This window comes from Agelaius phoeniceus, chromosome Z, assembly GCF_051311805.1.
Source record: "Agelaius phoeniceus isolate bAgePho1 chromosome Z, bAgePho1.hap1, whole genome shotgun sequence".
In the NCBI taxonomy this organism is placed as follows: Eukaryota; Metazoa; Chordata; class Aves; order Passeriformes; family Icteridae; genus Agelaius; species Agelaius phoeniceus.
In genome coordinates, this window is record NC_135303.1 from 29,726,564 (window position 1) to 29,747,858 (window position 21,295).

A 21,295-nucleotide genomic window follows, 5' to 3' on the forward strand; every position below is an offset into this window, starting at 1 on the left:
AACAGCAAAATGATCATACAGGTGTTATAAAGTAGCAGTTATAAAAGCTTAATAGCATGACAGGTGAGAAGTTCTTAAAGAAATAAATTCTCTATGGATGTCAGGAAATTGTCCAAGTTTCAGCAGAATTTTTTTTAATTGGACAATAATTGGACAATATTTTAAAATAGGCTGATGAAAAATTTCCATTTGAAGATAAAAAGATGTCTTAACAGGTCTAAAACCTTTGCAAAAACTCATCAAGACAATGTTCTGTGATGGAACTATTGAATTAAAACTGAACAATTTCTTACAAAACATCAAGATACACAAGAAAACTTGTTTATTATTCTTTTCAATGCTTGCCACAAAATCTATCTGAGCTTGGGCTGCTAGCTGCAGCACTGACTCAACTCATCACTGCCTACCACAGCCTCTTGAATTCAGCACCAGGGAACAGCATGAGATTCTTCTAAATACTATCAAGGTACTTACACTGCTGTAATTTTATTTGAATGTCTGGACCAAAGCTACCCTTTCCCAATAGATTTGTCCACTTAGATTCACTTTCCTTTCCACATTGTCTTGTCTTGTTCTTTGGCTTGTCTTTTATCAAAAATAAGTCTGATGCATAAACATGTTTCTATCATTCCTCCTCTTCTTTTAAAATAGGAGTTCCAAATAAGTCATCAATTCAAACAAAAATAAGATTATTTGCTGTTCTTTACTGAACAGCATGATAAAAAGTACCTACTATCTAAACATTTTAAAATGTTCACAACAGACTTTAAAAAGCCTAGCACTCTGCAAATGTTAGATGACCATATTTAATATGAGTATAAAAAAAGTCAATAGAGTTTCTTTGGACTAATCTGTCACAATTAACTTAGCCAGGCAAAGAAGTGTGAAGTAAATACTTATTTTTCAGATTCAGAAATGGTCAAAGAAAAGTGGAGTCTTTCATCCCAAACTATCAGAGTGATCTACAGCAAAGCATGGCATAAACCTCAGACCTGCCCAATTACAAATTATGTACTTAATCTTCTACACTTCTTTCCTTTTTCTCTTTATGCAAAAAACCAATTCCTATGATTGTTTCAATAAAGTCAGAAGTAGGCATGGATTCTTGATTACTTCCTTATGGAGAACAGGGTCAACTCTAGGTGTAAGAGGAAACTGCTTCTAACTCATCTTCATTTTTTCCAAGGCTAGTAAGACTATATGTCTATAATGATCTCAATTTGGCATCCCACACAAACAATGCGCACATTAAAAAAAAAAAACAACCCAACAACTTCTAAATATTACGAAAGAGGACATAAAGTGAGCTCTGTGACAACTCCTCCCCGAATTGTGATGGTCTAATTCATATGAACGCTGAAACCACTGCTGTCCTTTATGAAAACCTCAGAGAATGCTGAACATTATTTTATGCTATAGAAAACTGTGGACAAATTCCAAGTAGAAAACAGATGTGAAGGGAGTGCTCCCTAAGTCAGAGCCTTAAAAAAATAAATAATTTAAATTGTATATCCAGGACAACTGACCAGGATAAAATACACACAGTTCTAACTATACAAATGTAAAATCAAACACATAAAGTATAGCAATATGAAGTCTACATGTTTTTGGGGTTTTAAAATATATAGCTTTCTATAAAATATATGCCTTTCATATTTTTGGACATTGGAACTGTTTGGGCATAGTAGTGCTATAAAATACATGCACCGTGCCAAACTGCATAAACAATTCTGGGGGAGAGAATAGATGGCACTAAAAAAACCCATCCAAACCCCACATAAGAAAACCAAGCAAACATTCCATCCTAAAAAAGTAAGAGATAATCATATTAATAGATTAAACCATAAAACAAAATAAGATGAAATAGAAACCCTGAAACCAAAAACAAAAACATCTTGGATAACAGGCAGTAGCTGTGAGAAAGAGAAAGTTCTTTGCCACAAAATTCACACAGTCTTAAGAGAAGAAAATGAAATTTGGAGAAAACATCATAAACAAATTAGTTGGACACCAACTATATATCAGACCTGAAACAATAACTGAATTTTACAAAAAGTAAAGTTGAGATCATTTCTTTTAACAAGCCATCTTGAATGAGGGTCTGAAAAATGAAAACAGGCAGCTGTCCAAATACAGAGTTAAGCTAGGTAATATAAAAATTAATCATGAAATAAATTTTAAAAAAATTAAAATTTGATTATTTATACTTATTTGTTATAGAAAAGAGAGCAGACACACAAAGGAGACCAACAACAGTCAGGCAGCGCTGTAAAACAATCAGTAAACAGAATTCTCTGACTTCACTTTAACCTGAATGCATCTGAACTCCCATGAGTCAGCTGTGCATCACAGGCTTGTCCAAAGATAGAGTGGAGCTCATGGTAGCAACTAAATTGCTGATACAGGGATGAGCTCTGTATTATTAAAACTATTATAATGAACGAAAAAGTCCAAAATATTCTGTCTTGGATGAACCAAAGGAGTTTCAGAACTGAGATATTCACAACTCTCCCTATGACATGGATATGCTGACTACATCCTGTACCAAACTATCAGCGAAGTAATCTTGAAATATCCTTACAATATTTCACTTTAAAACAGATGCTCAAACCTCAAATTATAACTATTCAGATGCAGGCTGATACTGCACCATAAGTGTAAGCACATATGAACTTAAGTTTATAGCAGAGAAAGTAGATGTAGTTGAGCTCTTCAAATTTAAACCAGATGTAATGCTTTAAAACTGGGTAACATTTCAAAAACAAGTGCCACTTTAATCATGTATATTTCAGATAATTTATAACATAAAGGAAAAAAAATTATCCCTGTGGACAGATCTTGTCTTGCTCAGACCTTTACCTTTGCAAGCATTACTACCTGGGAACACACCTACATATAACTAAAGTACTGTCAAGCGAATGTCTTCAGATAAAACTCTCAGGAGAGATGTACTTCTGTTCCAAGTCCTTCCTGTTGAAGGAACTAAGAGAGAGGGAATTGGAAGCACAGATGATTTAAAAGACTTCACAAGCACTGCACACACTAACCAGGGTTAGGCCATGTTATAATATGCTACTCAAGACAGCATTTCTTGGCATACCACATTGCAATTTGTGTGCATGATTGAAAACAGATTTTTTTTTAAAATATATGTATGTCTTTTAGACTTTTTCTGAAAAAGAAAATGGAAATACAAGTTCAGTTCACTGAAAAACTATTAAAACATCAGAGATAAACATGCCATTTCTCTGGCATCAAAATGCAGATTTTCCATCGTGAAGTCTATTGACTTAACGCATTCAAGACCAACTCTAAAGATAAACACACATCAAATACACATGTTATCCCTGGTATCACTTGAGCACATCAGCAGAGAATGGATGTAAAATGGATGGCAATCCTGGGTGTTCACATTTTATAGCTGGTATTTCACTATATGGCACACAGAATGGTTATGCTTGGAGGCTCTCAGGCATCTTCTAGGCTATTACATTATAATTACTTAACTCTGGCATGCTGTTTCCCTAGTGTGACCACTGAACCACTCCAATCATTTGGCAGTTATTTGAATTCCAAATCCAAGAAAAACCAGATCACCAGTAGAAATTTAATGTTGTTATATTTCCATTAAGTCACTAGTTACCTCCAGTTTCCAATACTTTGTCTTACTTACCAATATTGCTAGTGAGGTGCAATGTACTGTAAACTTATGCTGTCATTTTACCAAGCTAAAACCTTTTCACATGTATGGTCTTAGCAGCTATGTTCATTGGCATCCCAATACATGAGAATTTTTTTTTAAACAGAATTCCAATAATTCAGGAATACCATCTACAGTTTCAGGCAACGGAGGCTCTAGCACTTTTCTTCCTAGTTTTCCAGGGTTAACAGCAGATTGAAGGGCTTCCTAATGAGCTGAAAGAGCCTGCTTAATTCCATAACTTTTGTTTTACTTTTTTGATTTTTCTAAGTACCAATTTCTTAGTACTTAGTTGGGTACTTAAAACTGGAGAGCAGAGATGGGAACAAATTAGAAAAATGTACTTTATTTTTACATTAAATACATAATGAAAAACTGATAGAGTTTTATTTGTAAAAATAAAAGTAGCATAAGACACCAGCAGCTGGTTTTCATTTTCAGAAATATCAGGAATGTCAGATTTTTTTTTTTGATTTTGCAATGCAATTCTGAGTCACACGACAAAGCAAATATACAGAAAGAGTTTTTCCAGTTAATAATGCACAAGGAACCGTTAGTCTTTAACATAAGTAATCACACATGCTTATATAACATTAAAGACATCTTAACACTTAAAATTCTCTAAGCAAGTAACCAAAATAATGTTTAAACTCATGTAAATTCTACCTTATGTGGTCTCCTTGCACTTTTCTTCTAGACAGGAGTGCATTCACTTGGCACACTATCATAGAGTCCCAACTCTATCGTGCTCCTCAAAGCAAGATCAAGACAAAATAAACTATGGCCATTTTCCCCTCCAGGGTTCACTGATTTCTCACATTCACAAAAACAAAAAAAGCCTTCCTGCTGGAAGTTAACTCTCTTAAAACAAGCTACAGGAAGCTTGGTTGAAATTACTCAATGTGTATCTATTCCCAGAGGATTTTGAGATAGATGGAAAGACAGAGGAAACATTCTCCTTTGTCATTTGGTTGCACAAATCCATCTCCCTGCCCCTTCATGTGGATCAACTTTACAAACCCAGTACTTTCCCTATAGATACATAAAATATACAATGTAAAGATTCTCTCTTTAGTATTCGAAAGGATTAAGCATAACTGAAAACACCCGCTCTTATTATCTGTCCTAAATTTGTAGCTTCTCTAGTCTCATTGAACATTTTCTGTTCACTATTACCATTCTTACTAGGGCCTGTAGTAAATAACTGGTATCAAACTTTTGTCACAGTTGGAACTCCCACTCCAAACACTTCTGAGTGCTTTTTTTTTTCTGGTAATACCTTTGAGCTGTTAAACTACAGTGTTTCACAGAAAAGTACCACTCTCATGCATGTACATCACACCTCATTATCCCTGTAAAGATGGTCAATTGCATTAAGCATCTTGAAGATGTGGTGGAAGAGGGAATCCATATTATGTGATGATGATACATGTCAGGAATTCTAGTTCCCTGCCATTATTATTTTCAGTGCAAGGGTTAATACTGAAGCATTCATAATTTACACTCTTTCCCTGTACCTTAGTATTGGAGGTGTCAATCAACTGTCACTGTAGTCAGTCTGATTTACCTTCATTACTTGTTGGATCAAGCTGTTCTTTCCTTGGCCTGTAAGAGACATCCCCAAAAGTAGCCACATGTTCCCTGTGTGTCACATCACTGTTAGTTTGATGTTCCTCCATGCATTTAACCTTCCCTGTGCTTTTAAATATTCCTTTATGTCCTTTAAAATTTTTAGTGCTGACAACCCAGTGCAATAATGATTATGCTGCAGGTCATCTTTCATGTCAGCTTTTCCTGGCCCCAAACATACTACAAATATCTAAGTGTCGTATTTTTATACCATACACTTGTCTAGGCACTGATATTCTGCCTCATAGGCATTGTATGCAAGTCTGGGAAATATTCTGGAGAAGGAGATTGTGGCCATCAGTAACTTGACCTTCCTTTATTTAAAAAAAAAAAACAAACAAAAACCCAAACCCAAAACCCACCAAAACAACAAAAACCAAACCAAACAGTTGCCAAATCAACCACAATACCCTGAGAACCTCTTTTTATGGCCACTTTTCCTATATTTTCTTCAAGGAAGGTATAGAAACAAGACTACTTCTAATATTCTCCTCTATTATTCTTGTGACAGCTCATATCCAGATAGATACTGATCACACATCACTCAAACACTCATTTAAAATAGGAATGAAAGTTGTGAGTCCCTTGTCTTTTGTGAGTGCTGTAACATAAAACTTTCTGTGACTGAAGAAGTACAGCCATGCATATGTACAGCATCATGCATCACAACACCACTGCCACAGACATACCTGACTCTAACAATACTGTTCTTCCCACCCTGCTTTTCATCCATTATACCCTCACAAGCATATTCATTTTGTTTGAATTACCTGGGGATCCAAGCCAAGTCTCACTCACAAAAATGTGAACCAACTTCCTCTGAGCTTTACTAACTATGATATGCTTGCCCACATTCTGGTCTGGCAAATCAAGTAAGTGAAATGAGCACATTCAAATCAAAGGCAATCACACCACTTCTGAGTCTAGAGACAAGACTGTACTTTAGCAAACTTGACCTGTTCAACCAGGCAACAAACCAGCCTCACAGGAATGCAAATGAGTGGTAGAAAGATTCTTGGACTAGCAATTTAAAATCTGAAAGGAGACAGCCCTTTTGTGTCAGAGATAAACAATATCTCTGTGAAACACTGCCAAAGTTACTAGCAACTTATTTCAATACTGAACTTTAAAAGAAGACTCCTTCCAGAATGAACAAAATCAAAGCTGTTTGCAATCAAAGCTCATTGCAATTGCTACTCTGATGCTAGCCTACCTCCTTGCTCTCAAAGAGTGGCACTACACTGGAGTGTGTATGGCAGCCTATTTTGGATGTGAAGGAGCAACTGGAGAAGATGGATAAGGCAGGAGTGACATGGACAGAACCCAGTACAACTCTGTACTCTCCCACTGGAAGCCTGGGGAGGGATTGATACTGGCTAGGTTAGGAGATATATGGACAATTGCAAAGCAAAGTAGGTGGGAAGAAGACTGGAGAGAGATTTGTCAAAAACTGACAGACTTCATTTATACTGACATAAAATTTCAGTTGTAGCCACAGTAATGGATTCTAGGTTCTAAAATACAGCCTGGTAAATAAAGGCCATGCTAAACAGCTTAGAGTTCAAGTGATCAAATTTGGAAGTTGAGGAACTTTCAGGAAAAGAAAATAAAGAACAATCAGTTACACAGAGAGAGTATTTACACCTGAATGTGATATTTATCAATGAATGCAAAATTCTTCACTTCATCAGTGGTTTCAGAAGATCACAAACATTCCTGTTTAAGACTAACATCTGGTGTCTGACATGGAAAATTCTCAGGAAACTGTGGCTTCATACATTTAGTGTAACTTCCATTGAAACTGAGTAAAAATACTCGGCACAAAAAGAATTAAACTCTGTAACAATGATGCCCAGAATAAAGACAATTATCTTAGTCTGTGATGCAGGAAATTGTAACATTAAATGAATGCAACATATTTCCAAAAAAATATAACATGTTGACAGATGCATCTATTACAGAGAGAAGTCTATCTGGCATCTAGTATGCAAATGAGCATCTCTTGTTTCATACTGAAATGAGATGGGAAGGTAACATTTTAACATGTAGGAAAATAAATTGATTATTATTATTATTATTTTACTGCTTTCAGCATAAACACTTTGTTGGAGAATAGAAATAGCCATGTACTTAGTAAGGCAATACATTCCTTCTGAAGCAAAAGGAAATAAGATAACAACATTTCCAATACTTAATACTTATAGGGAAGGGGAGATTGAGTGAGATGGGGATTATCTATGAAATCCAGGTAGGCTATTAAATTATCAGTGTGTAACAACCAAAATTTAGATAAAAAGGAAAATCAAGTTTTTCATGGGTTCCCCAAGACCACCAGCCATTTGCCCCCACATAGCCAAAATCAAACCTCAAAATTGCAATGTATTAATGATAAGCATATTATACAACGCTAATGGACTATCACATCAGTATTACAAAGAAAATTGATTCATACAGTAGTCTTGTCCCTATGGTTTAGGTACTGCAAACAAAATATTTCCATAAGCAATGTTAAAAATCCACGTACATAAGAATCTACTATTAAAAGCACTAACAACAGAAACAGAAGTTTTAGATCAATAATAACATCTAGACTAATTAGTATGTTTGTGTCATGAGTAGAATTCTTCAGGAAGGCTGAGGGGAGGAGAAGGGAGGTTGTGGAAAAATCCTCTGAGCACTAAACTAAAGACAGCGACTATTCTGTGTCTGACCCAAAGCCTTTGAAGCTAGCAGGAAGTCTCCAATTAAAATGCAGAAGACACTTTTTAGGGGCCCTTTTTATGATTTAGTACATTTGCTAAGATTAAATCTACAGTACATGCAGAGGGGTTTGTTTAGATATTTTCAACTAGGAAGTACATTTTTAAAATAAATGAAGGCAAAGATCACAAACATACATTTAGGATTATCAGATGAGAGAGAAACCTTTCTATTTTTCAAAATTAAGAAATACAGATATGACTGCTCCTCTATAGATGTAGATGTGTTTAATCAAAAATTCTACCTGATTCAGAACTTAGATCTTTCTTATCCTGCCACAAAGTTCAAAAGTACAAGGGTATTAATTTTGAAATTTCCTTAGTAAATAAGTGTATTTAGTAGAACAATGTCTTGTGTATTCCTCCAGCAAGAAAGATGGCTTGTATCCATCTAGTGAGTTATTCTGGGACACCTGGTGCTCCAATTAATTACCCACTGTTAATTAAAGCCTCAAAGCTAACAGTCTTTCATAAACTGCCTTTCACATACTGTTGGTGTGAAAAACATTTTCAATATAAATCTAAAAAGAACAAAACTAGTATTGTTCTACTCCACCCTTGCTCGCTCTTTGTTTACTAATGACAGAGAGGTTGTGAATTGATAGACTAATCTCAGGCAATCACCTGCATAATTTAAAAAGGACATGAATCTGACAAATGTTATTTTGATAATGTGCTTGAAACACACTTTTGAAAGAAATACAATTAACACATATTTAGCCCTATAACTTTGTCATTCTTCTGCCATGTCCTGGGCAGAAACACCTTTCTAACATCTTTCTCATGTCCTTGTTGCCCAAGGACTTCCTTTGCCCACACCAGAGACTGAATGAATTCAAGGAATTCAAGGAGAAGTTTGGGAGGTGAAACAGAAATGGTCTTCTCACATGTGAATAAGTCATAGTCTTGTTTGACAAATCACAGAAAACCATTTCATATTACTCTTAGTACTTTGGTTGGTTCCCCCATCCCAGGTTCATTTTAGCCATACAGGTAAAGTGCCAGAGATACCAAATGCACTCAACCCCAGAACTTCTAAGTGTACTATATCTTTAGGCATCTGTTAAAAATTTCTGCACCAGAAGCCACACAGCACTAATGTCAACCCTCCAAAATCATGTTAAGCCGAGTTGTCCTCATCAGGCAGCTTAGATTTTAAATGACCAAACTCACACTGAGTACCCAGTTGCGCTGTTAAAACCTGGCATGTCTCCCTATGGCTTTTCATGAACTGCCTGAGATCCTATTTCTAAAGCCTCTGAATTCCTTTTAAATTCCAAACAAAGTTGGTTCCTGTACATGAAGCAATCCAAAACAAGCTTGCCACAACCTAAATTAGGGGAAAAAAAAAAAGAAAGCTACTAATGACTTACATTTCTGGCCTACAAATTTTTTTAAACATATTTAGAAACTGGGGCAAGCTTTTCAGTAATCTTGAGATGTGGCCCCAAAAAAGCTCTGAGGATCATAATACACTCAGTATTTGCTGTGCAGAATCCTCTTTGCAGACAAGCATCTGCATGATTCAAACACAACAGAATTTGAGCAATGTGTGGAAATACAAGACTTAATAGGAAAAGGTGGCATTCTTCTCAAGGACCACAGATTAAAGATCAGTGTAAAAGAAGGGAATATTATGCTCCTACCGTTATGTGAATATTGCATCTGGAGGCAAAAAATATAGGTGGTATTTATGATCTGTGAATGCTTGTTCTGCAAGTCAGAAGCACATGCTCAATCCAGTCTCTGATCACAATGTATACTGGTACTCTATTCTACACTCAATAGTAAAATACAGTAGTTAATTTCTGTTTCAACCCTGCTCCCCAAATCAGACTGTTGCTGAATTTTGAAACAAAGTTTATTCTTTAGAAAAAAATAATAAGTATTTTGACTTAAGGCAAGATGCCATATCACTGCTTGTAAGCACAGTTCCCTAATGCTGGAATTCTGTCATTCTCAAGTGTTTAAAATACATTTCTTCCTTATGTGCTATACACCAAAGACTGGAAGAAAAGCTAAATGAGATGCTACAGTAAGTTAGTCAACATCTGTTAACAAAGGCAGCAAAACAAGCCGTGGTTATGATGAAGGTGTTTGCAGGTGGACTAACATCCTCTTTTCTTAAGGAAACAGCCCAGATTATAAACATAATTTTTTAATAAAAACTTTAATTCATATTAACTTATTTATCCTGCCTATCTTCACCTATCTGAACTACCCTAAATCTCTGTTAGCAAGTTGAAGATAACAGTTAAGACTTTGCCAGTGTTCAGTTCAGTTTTCGGCCTGTAATGAAGAGCATTATTAGGATTAGCTTCCAATCTCTAACTTCAGTGTCCTGGAGCACAACACTGATGAATCAAGCTTCCCGTACACTGCAGGAATATATGCTGTGTGCAATAGTTCAAAATGCCATCATAGCTGCAAATATGAGTTTAAAATATGAGCTCTATGACATGTTTTTCTAATTTTACTAATGTCCGTCAAATATATTTGTGACAGACAATGCACAACTTGGTACAAAAAGTGCATGAGGACTTGGAGAAAATCTACAAAATACAGGATCTGTTCTTCAACAGCTGTAAATAGAACCAACAATATAAAGCCTAAACAAAGTTGCATAGTAACATTTATTACAATTTTTACAGATACAAGAGTTAGCAGTTCTCATTGGTTTTACCTCTCCTCGGCAGGTAAGAAGGGTTTAACTTCTATTTTTTAGAGTGGGTGTCTAATGTTTTGGTTGAAACTATACTTGCATATGGGAATACTGGAGATTAGTTCAGGTTTGAGGATTAGAAGCATTATGGGAATTATATGGAGGGCTATGAGAAGGTGTTCTCGTGTGGAGGAGTTTTGGACTGACATGATGTGGGATAGGAGAGTGTCTCGTTGTGTATTGTAAAAATCCAATTTTTGTATTATTGTATTGTAAAAATCCAATTTTTACAATAGGATTTATCACCTGTTGGTAACAATAGTGCTAGCTGCAGCAGTATTTGAATTGATTAAAAATATTTCTGCAGACATACACAAAGAATTGTTTACCAGCTGCTTCTTGTAATGCTTTTATAAAAAGTCCTGTGTCATGGGGCTGGTGAGTCTTGCCAACACCCCCTGCAACTCAATAAATCTGATCTGCTTATTATCAATACAGCCATATTGAAATCTAAATCACATGAACTCCAAGTAAAGTGCCACCTGCTAAACACTTAGCACAATTTCATTGTACTTGACTGAAATATATGCAAACTCTTTTTAAACAGAAAAGTATGCTTAACTTATTCTGAAAATGTTTGGGAAACAGCAATGGAACATAAAAACTCAGTGAGCAGAAGCAATTAAAAAAGTATCTTGACTACATGACCACTATGTAAAACTAATATTCAGCATTCCACAGTGAATTAAAAGCAGATTGCCTTTTGTCAATGAAAACAAACTGATTCTGAAAATGAAAACAGCCACAGGATGTTTTCCTTCAAATATTTTGAAACTCAAGTTAATGAAAAGGTAAACAATGTGGTCTGTATTTCATGAGACTACAGAATATTGCTAAGGATAGAAAATCAAATTTTTTATTATATGTTTAATGACTAACTGGAAAAATAAGAAATAAAATACTGGAGAATTAACTTCTGTTTAAGCACAGAAGGGATGCCTTCTTTGGCTGGGGATATATTATGGTCAACCAAAAGCAACCAGTGAAGTTATGATATATATTGTACATATTCTTCTACTGCAAGGAGGTTAAAACCCTCTACGGATTATAAAAAGGATCAGCATCTATTCATCAGTTTGATTTGAAATGTAAGTTCCGTCCACTAAAAACTGTGAAATTAATGGACTTCCACTCCCTGGAAAAACTGGGCCACCAGCAGAAAGTAACAGAAAAAACAACAGATCAAAAACCCGAACCAACTCCATGCATATACATTTTCAAGAATTAAAGCTAAATTGAAGCCTATTTTAAGACTTTAAGTAAATAAGAGAAACAGTCCATCAGTCATGACTGATATATAAATAAATAATGAATATATAAAAATATATAAATATATAAAAATAATGAATATATAAAAATATATAGACAGTAAGATTAATTAAATTCCTTCAGCATTCTTTACAATAAAATTGCCACCTTAGAAAATAAAATTCCAACTCTGAACCTACAAACTCCTTTACTAAATAGCATCAATAATTTCATTTTGGTGCTCCTTCACTTTATGAAATCAGCATAAACCTGATGAATTTGAAATCTTGGCAGAAGAATCTCCTACAGCTAAATGACAAAATGTCACTGAATTTAACATCCCTCTTCAAGAACAAAATCGCTCCCCATGTGTCCTCACACACTCAAAATCTTTGTGTCTGCCCAAATTCTAATATCACAGTAAGCAGTTCCTGACTGCCTCATCTTCACACTGGAAAATCCTGGTCAAATAAATTTAAAAGAAGAATGCTTTTTAGCTTCATGCCAGTGTATCTGTGACATGTCCTTACTCTCTTCTATCATTAAGAGAAGCAAAAACAGTTAGGATGCTTCTACCCAAACACTTCTCCAGAAATACCGAATTCCTGTGATATTTTCCTATTAACTTGATTTTGCTGACACAAAACATTGAAAAATTTGCTGCACACTATGCTAATAACTGAACTACATCACACGACTGTAATATGCAACAGCAGAGTTAAATTACAAACCAATGATGCCATTACAGGAGTAAATGACCCAATTCTACATGAAAACTTACCCTGTGTACAACAAACATTTCAAGTGTCAGCCTTCCTCAGTGACCAACCATAGGAATTAAGGATAAAGTGAAAAAACCCATAAAACTTCATGCACTGACATTTTTAAACTCAGAATTGCTTTCTTGCATCAAAAATGTAACATGCTCTTTGAAAGAGGACTGCTCTCAGCCTCAGCTGCTTATTTCAACGAGTGTCTTCGCACTTCTGTGTCTTCATTTAATCTCTTACGACATCTCTAGTTAGGCTGTTAATATTTGATACTGTACCATCAGCAGGCTTCAAGAGAAACATTACATGGAAATGAATGAGCTACAGAGGTGTTAGAATTCCACCTTTATTTCAAATTAATGTTTGTCCTATTTTGTTTACACATGGAAACTTCTCTCTGCATTTAAAAGTACTTAAAAGTGCCTTTTCCCAACTGTTGCTGAAAGCTTACTTAGATTATTTATCCTAATTGAAAATTAATTTATACTAATTGAATTTATATTATATCATGTATATATACTATATAAACAAAACAAATCTATTTATAAAGACTAAGAAATCACTACTATGCTTCCTGGTATTCTGCTCTAATTACTATGGACTAGCCCACCCGACTAATGACAATTCATACTAGATAGCTATTCATTTTTCTGTAGATATGTCCCAGAGGATAGACCTCCTCAGAAAAGGAAGATCTACAATGAAGATACAACACAACAAACAAAACACATTGTGTCAAATCCATGTACTTGCACCCACACATGCACCTTTTCACACCGAGAGAAGCAGGGGAAGAAAAACAAAAACCAGCAAGTCTTACCTTTTTGCAGACACTTTCAAAATTAACTTCTGTCCGAAGAGCAAGTCTGGTAACTTCATCTGGTTTTATTTCCTGTAGATGAAAGATAAGTTTATTCTTCTTATGATCAGACTATATGAAGTCTAAGGTTGACCTTCCTTATAAACATTCTAATCATGGCACCTCCCTAATCTCTTAAAGGAAGAAAACCAGTTCATTGTGTGGAGAATTTTTTGGTGTGTATGTAAACACTACATTTATACTGACTGACCTTTTCAAAACACTACCTTATACCTAATCTGACTATATATACTAGTGCTGAAGGCAAGAGGGATTTTTCAACAGCAATATAAGTAGGATGGGTGGTTTTATTCACAGAAATATTGCCCATATTGTTGTACTACAAATAAACTTTGGAAGGCCTTGAATTCCCAACTTATCTTCTGATGAAGTTACATCTCATCAATGTACATGAATATATAAGTTAAAGACAATGAAACTGAAGCTGAGGTGAAAAAAAATACTATTTTTTTTCTAAAGAGACTGACTGAACATGCATTCCTGGACTTAAGCATTTGCATTGACAGCTGAAATAGAGGAATGAAAATCCTGGACAAGTGGATTTTGTTAAAAGCTGAATATTTTACCAAACATGCCCCCATGACAGATTTCTTGCTATTTTAAGACACATGCTTTATGTAGGTTGTATTACAAAATGCTCTATTAACCTCATCAAATGAATTAATTGAACATTATTTTCCTCCTACAGCAGTGCAACAAAAAGACATGTTACATACCAGCTGTTTCCCAGATAGCCGTTTTAAAAGCAGTTTAACTATTCTTATGCCAGACTCAAATAACGTCCACACATTTTGAAAAGTTAAAATTCTCTACGAAGTAATTTAGTTCTTCTGATAGCTTTCATGTTAAACAACTACACTGTATTTTTAATTTCTTTCTTTCCCTGCTTAAGCATTCTTGAAACCTATTCCAATACCTTCATTTTAACTCCATTGTTAAGTTCCATATTCTATCCCTTTTCTGCTGTAAATCTGGAGCAGCCTGTACACTTCCTTACACACGATTTCAGGAAAAACCAAGTAGCTTACCTTCTTATGAAAGGTCATACCTTGCATCTCAAAACCTCATGTTTTTCTTCTATTTGTATAGGTAAGATACTTTACAGACACTTGCAATTTATCTATTTAATTATCATGAATTGTGTATGACTTAAAACTGTAAGCAATTACCTACTAACGGGAAAAAAGTAATAGAACTCAGTTAAATTAACAACAACAACAAAATCTCTTTTTGTGAACGTCAGAAGAGTTTCCTGACAATGAGATCTAGAACTCTGCAAAATCATCTCCCAATGGTACTAGTGGAAGCCCAATCACTTAGAGGACAGGATCCACACTGGAAAAACACTGGTGGATGTAGGAAACAATCTTCTACTGGCAGATGAACAGTTGGATGACCTAATAGAGATGGAAAAGACCTATGATTCAGTTTTCCATGACTTTCCAAAGTGTTTCACAGATGGTGAAAGTAGGACACGTTGGTTAAGTGACATGCTTACTGTCACATAGGAGGTTAGGAGTTACAAATGAAGCTCTGTAACTCAATATTGTCCATTAAATCAAGCTGTTGTTTTATAAAAAAAGAACAAAAACACACAAAAAAAAGATAATTCCTATGATCTTCATCCCAAATAAAACTGCCTATTTCCTGTCTTCTTAGGATTTAAATGCTGCAACAGGGTTCAGGGCAGAGGCAGACAAATGTCAGTGATCCCTACATGAGAATGTCAGAAGTTTAATTTTGATATGACAATATTGCACAATTCCCAAGACATTGCAGAATCATGAATAATACTGGAGAATAATTACACTTTGGAATAGGAAGTCATTAAAGCCACACTAAAATGCCTAGGATACAAAATGAGGCCAAGAACCTTCTGTTCAGGCTTAAATCCCCAACTTTATAAATGATCTCCTTCAGTTCTCCTAGACTTAAGGCAAACTATTTTTGACTTAAACATTCTTCCACAGAAGAATATTGTTCGGTTTTGTAAACGTAGCCACACGAGTCAAGTTACTGTAATAAACACATATTTATTCTGTCTCTGTTACTGGTCAGCAGCTGACAATAAAACAGAAAAAAGAAATAGTGGTATTTTTCCCAGTACAGTTTTCTCAACTTGGAGATGCACCTGACTCACAAGAAAATCTTAGTGTTGAATATCTATTATGGAACCGTCTTTACAATTGTGCTAAGGGATGTTATAAATGGATGCCCCTAACCCATAGTTCTTGTGTCCCTCTCATGGGTCTCCCATTTGCTGGCTGGTAGCAAGTCACCAGCAGGTAGATGCACACACTCACCTTACAGGCACCAGCAAGGGCCCTCTGGCCACCTGACACCCCTTCCCAGATCACAGAACCATAGAAACACAGGATGGTTAGAAGGGGCCTTAAAGATCCTCTAGTTCCAACCCCCACCATGGGCACCCTTCCACTAGACAAGGTTGCTCAGGGCCCTGTCCAACCTGGCCTTGAACATTCCCAGGGATGGGGCATCCACAGCTTTGGGTAACGTCCCAGCACCTCACCACCCTCACAGTAAGGAATTTATTATTATCCAATCCTAACCCATTTCAGTTTAAACCTATTACCCCATGTCCTATCACTACATGCCCTTGTAAAAGTCCCTCTCCCACACACTGCTACCCCAATTTGAGGTTTGCTAGTGAACTGAACATGCCCAAGAGACACACACGTGGGGTCAAAGCACATGAATATTAGACAGTCAGCCTGTCCCATCAGCATTAGCACAGGCACAGACTGTGACCAGCAGCCCAGTCCAGATGTGCCAAGAGCCTCACTCACCCCAGTCTCACCTGCAGATGCAGACAGGACACACACTGCCTGTCCTCCTTGAGTGTCTATGCTGTTACTGCCCCTGTGCCTGGAGCTGAGACCCCCACCCACTGCTGCTGACACCACAGGCTTGGGGCACCTACACTCCTGCCCTGATTCCTGCTGCTTGCCCCATACCCTCAGCAGCTGGCACCTAGTCCTTACAGGCAGGGGACAAAGCACTTGCAGGCAGCGGACAGAGAGGTGAAATTACAAACAGGTAAGAAAAGAACAAAAATATCAAGATGACACTGGGAAGAGGTGGCAAAGGAATGGGTGGCAGCAGTAGGACCAGCCTGACTCAATTTCTCCAACAGTGTTGGGGACTGATGCTCCTCCAGTCATTCACTGCCCAGGCAGCTGTTCCAGTGGGGAATGGAGCACTGTCAGGAGAACTGACCTGTCAGCCAGTTGGATCCTGGCTGCAGGCAGATGACCAGGCCTTGGCCTGATATTAAGATAAATAAACAGGGTGTGAAAAACTACTGGACATAAGAAAACTGCTGGATGTGACAGACAATGCAAGAAGCTGCAGAGTGGCTGTACAGACCACCATAGCAGAGTTACACAAAAACCAGACAAGCTCCATGGAAAGGTGGAATACAGGGCAGACTTCAGGGGTGGACATCTTGCAAGGTACTAATGTAACTGAACTATTAATAGAACATGAAGCCAACATTGCATACAAAGTTACAGTGAAACACCAAATTTGCGGAAAAAGTAACTATGGAGGGGCAAAGGCTGGCCAGGGCTGGGAAAAGTGAGCACTGGGGCATAGAAGGGGTAGTTGTGGGGCAGGCAATCATCTCTGAACAGAGTATGGAGGCAGCGAGCTCACCCCAGTACTTATAGAATCTTAGAATGGCAATGTTGGGAGATTTTTTTTTTTTTTTTAATAGACCATAACTGTCTAACTGCCTTACACAGAAAGACAAGACTATGTTGAAGAGAAGTACGTCAAGTTTAAACTGTATGTGAAAATAAGACTTTATGCTTATATTGATTGTGGCTGCTCAGATGACACTTTATCCAAGTGATACTGAGTAAGATAGAGGCTCTAATCTAAAAGGCATGGAAATGTAATTTATTCAATAGTCTCTGGAAGACAGCAAAAGCAAAAAAACTTGCTGTCAAACGAGGCTTCAACACATCTCAGAAATGCAAGATTTTTCATTGTATTCCCAGCTATGCTGTCTCAGGCAGTTTTAGATAACTCAGGAAAAAACCCCAGGCTGCCAGTGGCCTGTGGAAGCAATTTAAGAGTCCTTGGACTACTAAAAAGACACAATTTCAATTTTGTTTTGACTAGTATTTTTTACCTTTATCATAAAATCCATTACTTCTCATCATTATTTTTTTACATTTTCTTAGCTGTGCAAGTTTTAGACCCTTCCATATGAAAAGACAATTTTCATCATAAAATGCTGACACTTCTACAAAAAATAAGTAATATAATCAAGGTATATAGAAATAGAACACCCTTACCAAAAGTCATATTTCTGGTGAAATCTCAGCTATAGTTTGCTACCCATTTAATACACTTTCAGCTTTTAAAACACAACCATAATCTTTACTCTTAAACCTGTGTTTGAGACTACTTCCTCACAAAGTTTCTTATATTTTTCCAGAGCATTCAGTCTGATTTTGCTACTTTATCTCTTTTTTCTAGGTTGCTTAGTGAGGAGAAAGCTATAAAAGAAGAAATCACAGAACACTTTTTAGGCTTTTTTTTCACCTACAATTTAATACCCATATGTCTTCTTTTCATAACCAATTTGCTCCCCTAAGCCTTTAGAAGTTCAGTATTTTAGTTATTCAGAACAAAAGTAGTCTTAGACTTATGGGTAAGTATTACCATTGTGAAAATACACAAAAATGGGCTATCTTCAAAGTAGTGAAATAAATCAGCAATGTCTCATCTGAAAGCTTATCCAGCTTCCAAAAACGAATTAAATCCATTATAAAAGCAGAATTATTTTTACGTTAGGAAGGCATGTTTTCCAGAAATGCAGTGCTGTAACTGATTATTATCAAACTGATTATGAAGAAAAAGAATACCTTCTTCCCCTAGCAGTTTATAAATCCAAATCCCTTGTCAGTAGCTGTGACCTAAATACACACACAAGTATTTCCATTTTAAGTCACATTAGTGGACCACCACACCAAAGTAAAAGGCACTCTGCCTATATAAAAAAAGAAAATAAATAAATCCCAAACCTCTATCTCCCGAACTCCCCATTTTACTAGATGTACAACCAAGATGAAAAGTACTACCAGAATAAGAATTTAGATAAAATTAATAAACAGAATAAAAAAAATAGATCTGGTAAGTAAAATATGACATAGTCTAGTTAAGTGTGGCTTAAGCTTGTAAGCAAGTTTATTAAACAAATCAGTGCTACACTGACTTACCTGCTTTATTATAAAATCCCTATATGTCTAGGTAATTTTATCACAGACAAAGCTAAGCATTTTCAAGTAGATGCTTGACTTACTGCCAGTGTTTATAAACTATTAGGAAAACACCTCTCAATCTCTCTTCTGAGTAATTAGATATCCTGAACTTCATCTACAGAATAAAAGTTTAAAGATATGTAAGGTCTCTAAGCATCTTTTGTATTTGCTCTCATTTTTTAACTACAACTTTTAAAACAGGAATAAAATGGGAGGCAGTATCTTTCTTGGTAGTATCGCACAGAAGAAGAGAAGTCTGATCCTAGACAAAGAGTCTGTAGCCTTAGCCCTGGAAATTTCATCTTCCATTTGGCTTTAGTTTTTTCCTCAATGGAATCCAGGCAATCCAGGTCACTCTCATCTTTATCCATCACCTGTAAATTACATAAAATCCTTCCAGAGAGGCCTGTTGATTTGTCCCAAATTTCCCTAACTGTACTCTGATGATAGGTAAACTCAGAACACTGTGCTTGCTACTTGTTTGCAACTGCACCTTCTACAGTAAAGCATTTTTCACCTAAGAACTCACTTTTGTTTTAATGATTTCCTGCTTTGCTGACTGTGACAGTTCCCAGTAAAACTTTATCCTTCCAGCTGAATGACAACGTGAGAATGCCCAAATGGTGCAATTGCTCAATTTATTTTACTTGGTGCAAAAAAACAGATTGGATAATCATTAAGATGTTGCATTCATTGCATTTCTAAAGCTATTCTCAAAAGACCTACCATTGCCTCCTCTTGCAGCAGGCACATCTGTGGGTGTGAAAGCACTACCTATTTATCAGGAGTTTCCTCCTGAGGACTGAGGTTTTCAATCCACAGGTGAGAATCCGGGGGGGGCCAGTAACAGTCTCATGAGAGGTTGATTTGACAGAAGTCCAGGATGGTGCTGTTAGGGCCATCTGTGTCATAAGTCTGAAGCTGACTGATGTCCAGAAAATTATGAAGACTGCCAAGTCACTTGTTAAGAATACTATAATCTGTCATGAATCTAGTAAATACCTATGCATCTCCATGCTAAAAACTTTCATGCTAGTTTTTTTTAACTGTCACTGGGGAAAAAACCTGCACTCACCCATCCTGAAAGCGTCAGCTGACTCGCTGGCCCATGCAGCTGAAATGGGGACTTGTTCTTGGAGTTCTTGGGTGAACCACACTGGGGGCTCAGGGCAGAGGATGTGCTGGGAAACTTCAGCAATTCAGCTCCCCTCTGTTACCACAATCCACTCATACCACATAGGGAAGGGCCTTGCTGTGCCTACTAAGACACAGTTAATGCTGGATTTAAATAAAATGCCATTAATTTTTAATACTTGAGAAAGACAGAAACATCTACAAAGTTCTTAGGAAAAGAAACAAAAGACAAGTTTTACCTAATTTACTCACACTAAGGTAAAAAGATCTCTCTGCCTCATTCAGTCTTTGCTATTGCTATTCTTCCTGGCAAGACAACACCTAGGATTTTCAATGTTTGTGCACCTTTATGCCAGAGCCTACACCTTTCAGATAGAAAAAATAAAATAATCTATTTTTGGGAGCTATATTCAGGATTTCTTTGGTGACTCACTGGCATAAATTCCTGCTTTTCGAATTACAGAAGAACACAAAATCTACGTGGTGCTATCATGTAAATCTTCTTAAAAACACAGGACTCTACCGTATGGTAAGAAACCATAAAAGATAGTAACTAACCACTGTGGGGTGCATGTGTTTGGGAAGACCTTTTTATCTAATGCAATGTATTATAGTGACCAAGTAAAGACTGTCTGTTGAGGCACATGTGCCCTCAAAATTAATATAAGCAAAACAAATCAGCATTATTACTAATGTACTCTTTAGTCTAAGAAAATTAGATGCCACATTACAATGGGGGTGGGAATGTCTTTCTGACTAACAAAGCTCTGCATATTGCGGAAGCTTCCCAAAGCTTTATCAAAGACATATATGTACTAGCAGATTTCAAATAGAAATCTAATAGTACTTGAATAAATACTATTTCAGAAGTTTGCACATATTCAGAAACAACATATTCTTTGAATAACTAACTTCAAGAAGTTAGCCTTTGCTAAAGCTTAAAGTCAATGCAGCAAGTCTGATAAATGTCCGAAAATATAAGTATGTAGAAATGTAGCTTTCTGTGGAAGTCAAGTTTTACTGTACATACCTGTGTCATAAAGGACCTACAACTACAGCAAAGCAAGAGCACAGTAAGAAAAATTATTCCATCAATTTTTTTTTATTTGTTTCACCAGTATAGCCAATACAGCTTTGGCAAGTGACCTGACTGGATGATTTG

At 36.3% G+C, this 21,295-nt stretch overlaps 1 protein-coding gene across 1 annotated transcript in view; it reads right to left on the reverse strand.

Moving 5' to 3' along the window:
* Positions 1-21,295, reverse strand: part of SRFBP1 (serum response factor binding protein 1) — a 61,472-nt gene that overhangs the window by 9,029 nt on the left and 31,148 nt on the right. The window contains exon 4 of the mRNA XM_054652604.2: positions 13,649-13,720. Within this exon, the coding sequence (XP_054508579.2) occupies positions 13,649-13,720 (72 nt within the window). The remainder of the gene's footprint in view (positions 1-13,648; positions 13,721-21,295) is intronic.